At 35.2% G+C, this 8,214-nt stretch overlaps 1 protein-coding gene across 2 annotated transcripts in view; it reads right to left on the bottom strand.

Moving 5' to 3' along the window:
* Window positions 1–333: 333 nt before the first annotated feature.
* Window positions 334–8,214, bottom strand: part of LOC140957512 (uncharacterized) — a 27,123-nt gene continuing 19,242 nt past the window's right edge. Inside the window, exons 2-6 of one of the 2 annotated variants that reach the window (XM_073414807.1) lie at window positions 2,488–2,581; window positions 1,905–1,978; window positions 1,509–1,568; window positions 882–1,109; window positions 334–711 (exon numbers count right to left, since the gene is read on the bottom strand). In XM_073414807.1, coding sequence (XP_073270908.1) covers window positions 912–1,109; window positions 1,509–1,568; window positions 1,905–1,978; window positions 2,488–2,581 — 426 coding nt within the window. In that variant the 3' untranslated portion in view covers window positions 334–711; window positions 882–911. Of the gene's footprint in view, window positions 712–881; window positions 1,126–1,508; window positions 1,569–1,904; window positions 1,979–2,487; window positions 2,582–8,214 lie in introns of those variants that run through there. The other variant, XM_073414809.1, reaches the window with a different exon arrangement.

Raw genomic sequence — 8,214 nt, 5'->3', positions numbered from 1 at the left:
ATGAAAATTATGGTATATATCTCGATAACTAAAAGTTTTGGATGACGTATTTCATCAGTGACCAAATCTTCTATTTCTCGTCAAATTTATTAATGACAAAAAAAATTACTGATAACTTATATTTTTGGAGTTGCATGTAATTTAACAAAAATAATTCATAATATTAAATTTTAGAAATTATAAAATATATCTCAAGAACTAGAAATCATCCTCTTTACTTATGACAAATTTCTCCTCAAATCTAAAGCCATGAATTTTGCATCTAAATTAAGAGATATAAATCTTCATGTAGATAACCAAGAACACCGAATGCATAGAGTTATATGTATTTAAAAGAAAAATGATTCAGATAACCAAAAAAAAATGTTTAATTATTTTTACAAAATTCCAGGATTCGCACCAAATTAGCAAAATCATCCCGTGACAACACAAATCCAGGCTTCCATACAATACAAAGAATTGTACGAGGATAACCAAGATTCGAGCAAGATAAATCAGTTATATGCAGCTCGTTTTTAGGTAGATAGTGTGGAGGGATTGTCGGAGGGATTCGCACCAAATTAGCACCAAATTCTTTGTAGGGATTCACTGGGCCAAGATTTGTCTAGATAGAGTGGAGGGATTCGCACCAAATTAGCAAAATCATCCCGTGAAGTCTTCTGCTTCCTGTCATTCCTCCTATCCCTACCACTTCCCTTCTCGATTGTCCACCTGTCAAACAAAGACATTCCACTTTTTCTTATATTCACACATATTTTCGAATACATTGATGCATAAACATTTGAGGAAGGTCACCCCAATTCGCTCCTCTTACTCCCACTATGGAAAACGACGACTCAATATCCAAAGGAGCCTATCCAAGAAATATGGAGAAACATTACCCCAGGGCAGAACCTTTCGACTTTAGTATCTTAGGCTTTCAGATTTCCCGAGCTCATTTGAGAGGAGCTCTTTTTTTTGGAACAATAGGTGTCAAAGTGAACTGTGTGGGGCGATGAAGAAGATGTGGGAGGGGCAGCAGAAGAAGAAGACGCGAGGGACTTAATGTCACTCTCTAACATATCATTGAAGAGCTCTTGCAATTCTTCGAAACTCAAGTTTACTTTATCCTGTCAAACCATGTAACTAAAAATGAAACATCACGCCATGATTCAGCTACTCAATTGATAAAATAAAGTATTTCGCGTTGGTAACCAAAACATAACCAAAAAATGAACGCAATCTTAGGTCATTTGGTAGTCAGAATTCAACTAAACTATTAGGTTCAGCACGATGATGGTTCAATAGCAAGTTGTATGATGTCCAAGAATCGAATCATTGGAAAAAATATGTCGAAAATGACAGGTAAAGAAACCAAGAATATATAATCCACTTTCCAACCAAAAAGGGATCATTTCCAACAACTTCTATACCCTTCTAAGCAGGACCACACTAGGATAAGATGAGGGAGGCAAAGTGAAATAGGCCAGTGGCAGAGCATCAGTAAACTAAAGAAAGAGGTGACTCACATTGGCCTCATGGCTGTTCATCATCGATACCATTTCAGCCAAGAAATTTACCATACCCTCCTGCATCGAGTCACGAAGAAACATTAACTAATCGAAGCATATGAATGAATATCCATTTAATGTTCAAAAAATGAAAACAAACATTCATCACATTTCCTAAAAACACACAAAATGACAATGATTGCAAATGTTTAAAAAAAAGTGACTATCATATTAGCCAGAAAAGGACCCGACTGAAAATGGGATAAGCTAAACAGGTTGTAGTAGCTAAGAGGTGTACCATAAATGCAGAAAATTATTGTATTTTTTATCACTCATTTGAATACAACACATTCAAAGGGATCACATGAAATGAATGATCCAACTTATCTGTATATATACATATCATGGGCTTACATTTTCGTCGTCTTGGTCATCAAAATCAAGGATTCCTAAGTCATACAAAAACCTTCGGTTTGAGTCTGAAAGCACTGTTCCAATTCAAACAACAAAAACATCTTCAATCAAACATTACTTAATCAAAATTATTATATAAAAAAAGACTCAAAAATAAAAATAATAATAAAAAAAAGACTCCCACAAACAACTTTGGGTTGGTGAATAAAAGTGCTTGGATGGGATTTTTCAAAAAAACACCTTAAGAAGCCAGAATACAGTAGTGAGAAGCTAGAATATCTAGCTTTCGAAAACATCTAATGCTTTGAAAAATTTGACCGAAAAAAAGAAAGGAAAAAAAACCATTCTCCCTATTTAATCCAACTTATTTATTTAAAAGAGGTATCGGATTCAAGTGCTGTGAATGCCAATATCCGAATCAAAGAACAATTTTTTTTTCTTCTAATTCATGAGCAATAGTTCACAGAACACAAGTTCTTGATTAACGATTGGGTCGAGGGAATGGAAGATCTTGACTGGTTTATGACATGCATCAAGTGGCTTTCTTCGAATAAATTGAAGGAAAAAAGACGAAATCAATCACCAGAATAAGCTTCCTGAACGGCTTGAAATTTCTTTTTTGCTTGTTCCACGTGCTCTGAATTCCTCAACGCAGAGCGGCGATCCGGGTGCCACTTCTACATTATTGTTAAACCACAATTTGACTCCAATCAAACTAAGTCTCAGAAAATTTCTAATTAAAAAATGAGAGACTTTTGATTCAGTACCTGAATCCCTACAACTTTCTTTTCACTCCCTTCTTACATACCAATTACCAAAAATACCCCACCTTATATTTTAAATTATTGATTTTCTATTTTTAAATAATGGCCCATCATGCTTCCGTAAAATAAATTAAATCTTATACTTTTTTGACCGGAGTGCCACCGGGTTATATCCACCGTATTTTACGAACTCCTCCTCACAGTCCAACCACGCGATCGCAACTGATGGTTACCGACGCAGATTCCTTCAGCAACACTTAACACAACCCTAATTCGTTTCTACCTTAGGGTGTACAGTAAAAGATAAAATTTTGAAAATAATACATGAGTGGGGTTAGAGCAAAGATCTCTTTATTCAAACACCAACATTTATTATTACATTGAAACCTCCTGTAGAGGAGGAGGAACTTGTTTAGCTACTTATAGTAGCCGAACTTGAAAAACATATAAACTTGAAAAAATATTACAATTTTGTTTTGAAAGAAATGAGGAAAATGTTCGATGATCTTCACTTCCTTCTTCATGCCTTATTTATAGAAGGCTTCTTCGGATTTGAAACCCGGATTCCAAATCTTGATAAGCCTTTACAGCTTGCTTTTGGACCATGTGGTGGTCCCTCTTCTTGTCTTTTTCTAGATTATGAATCTAGCAACAACTTGTTCCTCTTCTTTGATCTGATGGCAATACCAGTAAAGATGAGTTTGAAATATATCTACGGTGATCTCATCTCCCTTTTCTTTAAAATGTTGGATTAGATATCTAAGGGTTGGAATTTGATCTCTATATATCTTGATCCTTCTTTTTGAAATTTTAAAGATTGTAGAATACATTTTCTTTAAGTTTCGTTCTTGTATGTTTAACTGATTCCATTTACCCTTATTTATAATGTGAATTTTGGGACCAGTTGTCTTAATTTCTTTATTGGATTCTCTTTTTCATAGGGTATCCAATGTTCTTTTGTCATCTTCTACCGATTATTGGTGGTCTTGTTTTTCTCACTCACATAGTGGGTTCTCTTTATGCTAGTGGGTTAATCACATGTCATCTTTTAATTTTGTCGAGGAATTTTTGGCTTTTTGTATCCTCGGGGAAAATGTGATTGTGGTCCTTCCCCACTTGTCCTTGTTTCGGTAGAATGTTTTCGATCAGATCTCGGCTTGAAAGTTTTACCAAACTCCGGTTCCTCCTAATTCTGGCATTCAGGACAGATATTTTCTGACCATCTTCCTATATGTGCCATATTACAGAACTTTCGGCGAGTCTCTTTACTGGCCGGTAGCTTGCAGTTCCGCAGAAGATTTCTTTTCTTTTCAAATAATTCTTCTGCAAAACTTGTGGTTTTTCCTATTATTGTATTTAACAGGAATGAACCATTTAAAGAATGTTGATAAAACTTAAATGGAAACTTGACTTTGTCCATCTCTGTCAGACAGACCCATATACCCCAAGCTCTTCTGGTAGAAATATCGTCTTCAGTAATTGAAGCAACTAGGGGTGTTTCTACTGTTGGAGGGTCCTTGATAAATTTCTAAATATTTGTATTTGGCCTCCTTAACTTGATGAAATGAAAGGCTTCGAGTGAACCTTTTCCTGCAAGTTCTGGTGCTGCACTGAAAAAGTATAGCTCTAGAACATCCCCTCTGGACAAATAATCATTTTTCGCCCAAGTTTCACGAACATCTTTCTGAATACATTTAGGTAGTCCTGAAATTTCTGGAAAGCTGGGTGATGTAGTGTAAACTAAGGCTAAAGCCCCAAATTCATACCATGTCTTGACATCTTTTGGATATGAATTAGGTTTCATCCATATCCTGGGGTATTTTCCTGAAACATCAACCCTGTTGGTAGCTGGGTTAATGCCCATTCTTGTTTTTAATTTCTCCTAATTCTGTTGGTAAACCTGAAATAGAGAAATTACAGCTTCATTAGTACCAACCTCAGTTTTGCCTTTGTCCGTACGAGGCCTAAGGTTGATCTCTCCCTCTTCAATCCCCGAGGTGAAGGGTTGACTTGAGGACTCGAGATAAGGATCTGGAGTCTCAATTTTTGTTTCATCCGTCTCTGGAGATTATCCCGACTTAACACTTGTGCTAGGGGTATTTGAATCCCCTGCTCCAGGAATAGAGTCCTGTACTCGAAAAATCTCCATTTGGGAAACCAGTGGTTTCTCAATGCCTTGGAGGATAGGCCTTTGCATTACAGACCATAACTGAGTATATGCCTGTAAACATCCTGTAATTCGATCAGAGACAATTCTCTTATCAGCTTATTGAAGCCTTCCCACAACTTCTGTGTTCAGTGCTAACTTGTTAAACTCGGTTTGAAGCATTTCAAGGTGTTCCCTCAAATGCCTCTGCATCTTGATAATAGCATCAATGTCAATGCTATCCATCTCTTGTTAAAAAATCTGCAAGAATATTCTCATGAGATTTAATAATCACAATATCAAAAATATAATTTTGACATAATGCCTGCCATCTTAATAATCTGACCTTCTCAGGTTTAGATTCTATTTTATTCCTTAAGAAAGCTTTCAGTTGTGTGTTATCAACTTTCAAAGTGAATTTCTTTGCAAGTAAAAATAATGGCCATTTTTCAAAAGCCCTTTTTACTGCATAAAATTCTTTCTCGTTGAAATGCCATCTTATGTCTTCTGCATCTGAGAATAAACCACTACAATACCTGCATGGTTGTTCTCCAACTGGTGTGAGCTTAGTAAGAACTGCTGCCCACCAATGATCACTGGCATCTGTGTATAACACAAGATCATCCTTATCTTGAGGAATAGCCATTTTTGGAAGATTCTTACAAATCTCCTTTAATTGGCATAGTTCATTTGTGTGTTCATCCGTCCATATAAATCTAGCATCTTTTTTCAATAATAGACTAAACACTTTCCTGTATTTTGCTAGGTTCTTTATAAACATCCCAGCAAAATTAACAACTCCTAAGAAACGTTGAAGTTGTTTATTGTCTTTTAGACTTTCTGGAAAATTCTGCACTTTTTCCCCTATGTGTTCTTGCAGAATGATTCCTGACTCATCGATTTCAATTCCAAGGAATCCAATCTTCCTTGTGGCAATGACTACTTTCTTTACAGATAAAATCAGTCCTTCTTTTTTACAAACATTGGAGAAAATCTCCAAATGTTTAACATGTTCATTAATATCTTTAGACACTAATAAAACATCGTCAATATAAACAAACATTGTAACGCCCCGAAAATTTTAAGGTCCACGCAAACCACATACATGCAATTATTAAATTCTCTTGTATTTTAATTAAATGTTTTAATTGCATTAATTAAATATGTTGTGCATATTTGCATGTTTAAAACATATTTTTCTACATGGTTGCATTAAAATGTATTTTTAAAGGATATTCGAGTTGCGATCGAAGAACGGAGGCCGAGGACTGAGAAACGTAAAACGTTTTTATCAAATAATTGTTTTTAATTATTTAAAATATGAGTGTTGGTTTTTCATATTTTTGAAAATAAGGAGTTTTGAGGTGATTTTATACGTCGGGACGTAATTTTTATCGGTGTTGGATTTTCAACAAAAATACGAGTTTTTTGGCAACCCGGCTAATAAATTCACAAATTTATTTTCACCAAAACTTTGTTAATATCTTATTTAAATCCTAATTAGACTAATGGGCTATATTTTATGGCCTGATATGCCTAAGCCTAATTAGTAAACTAATTAGCCATTTTATTAATATAAGNCTTTCAAATTAATTTATTTATAAGCGAATTTTTTGTAAATCACAATGTACTATAAATAATTAAAGTCCAACTTTAATTATTTATTTCATGAGAAAATATTTGCAACTTTTGTAAATTTAAACTTAAGGGCCCAAAAAATCATTTTTCACCAAAAACATTTTGGCCCATTTAAATGTCACAAATATGTTAGCCATCCAATGGCCCAACAACTCAAGGCCCATGACACTTTGATATTTCAAAACACCTTTTGAAAACCCTAGTCGTCATTGCCGTCGCCGGAGCTCCGTCGCCAGATTCCGGCCAACTTACCAAAAATTTTTTTTTTTTTATTAAATTCAAAGGGCTGTTCGGGCAGCCCCTCGGGCTGCCCTTGCTGCTCGTTTTGGGCAGCCCCTCGGGCAGCAACTTGCTGCCCAAAGTCCTCCCCAATCTGGCCTTGAATTCGTTGCAACAAATTATCTCATGCGGTTAGAAATCGACCTCAATATAATATCATGTATAAGCTAAACAAAATAGTATCCATAGCTCTGATACTACTTGAAAGGGGATCGAATAGGGTGTTCTAATACGCAACGGAAGTTCAAAATTTTATTTTCAAGAAAAAATGAACACCCTCTACTAAGATGTGTAAGAAATACAAAAACACCAAAATGACATTCATAGTGTGTTTAGAAATGTACCTATCAATCTCAAAGATTGATGTAATGGCTCCAACTAAGTTGTAAACAACTTAGCTCTTGAAGGTAGACAATCTACAAGCTTCTTCTTTCTTTCAAAATTAGGCCCATCACCAACTAGCTAGAACCCTACTTATTTTGCACTAGAAAAATAAGAAGATTTTTCAAGGAGAAGTGATTTCTTTCCTCAACAATTGAAGAAGAAAATTGAGAGAAAAATGAGGGAGAAAGCCTCCAAAATTTCGGCCATCTCAAGTGTGGAGTGAAGGAGGATGAGTTGTCTCTTGGTTGTGGGAAAAAACTAAAACTACTTTTAGCATCCCAAGCCTTGGAGATTGAAAAAATTGTCTCCCAACCTTTCACCTCTCCATGCACATTATTTTTATTTGGGCATGTAACAATTACAAAGCCCATGGACTTTTATTTAAATGTCTCAAACACATTTGAGACAATTTAATATTTACTTGATTTTACTCAAGCCCACTAGTATAATAATTATTTCTAATTGGGCTCTACAAGGCCCAATGTAATTTAATTAATGGAACACTTGAATTAATTTAATTATTTGGACTCTACTAGGTCCCCTAGTGTTTAATTAATTCAACACTTTGAATTAATTTAATTTAGTCCATAATAATGTTTATGAAAATCACAATTTTCAAATACATTACTTGTTTGGTCAACTTTTAATTTAGGAACACTTCCTCAAATTAAAAGTTACATTCACTCATAGTAGTCATACTTCTATTTTTCCTTATGCCTATAAACTCCTTTATAAGCCGTTCAACACATTGAACTATTTTACTTCTCAACGGGATCTAAAAAGCTAGTACTTGTGTGGCCCTCAATGGTTCATTGATACAACTAGCCGTGGGTTCACATCTCCATGTGATTCGGACTAAACATGTCCTTATACGAGCATACCCCAATTGCTCCATTCTTAATTATCAACTCCTTGATAATAAGAACGTCAGAACTCAAGTCTGATAGTACCCAACCAATAATGTTAAACGCCTAGCAGCATCGCTTACATGATTCCCTAGGTATCAAATGATAGTGCCTGCAAGAACCATTCAATTATGGTTAGCGTACAGTACGGTCCCTTCAACTCATATATCCCGACCGATTCGACAACCATTGGT

This window comes from Primulina huaijiensis, chromosome 14 (assembly GCF_012295235.1).
Source record: "Primulina huaijiensis isolate GDHJ02 chromosome 14, ASM1229523v2, whole genome shotgun sequence".
Classification (NCBI taxonomy): Eukaryota; Viridiplantae; Streptophyta; class Magnoliopsida; order Lamiales; family Gesneriaceae; genus Primulina; species Primulina huaijiensis.
The sequence above is the reverse complement of the archived record's forward strand: the minus strand, read 5'-3'. Positions and strand labels throughout refer to the sequence as shown.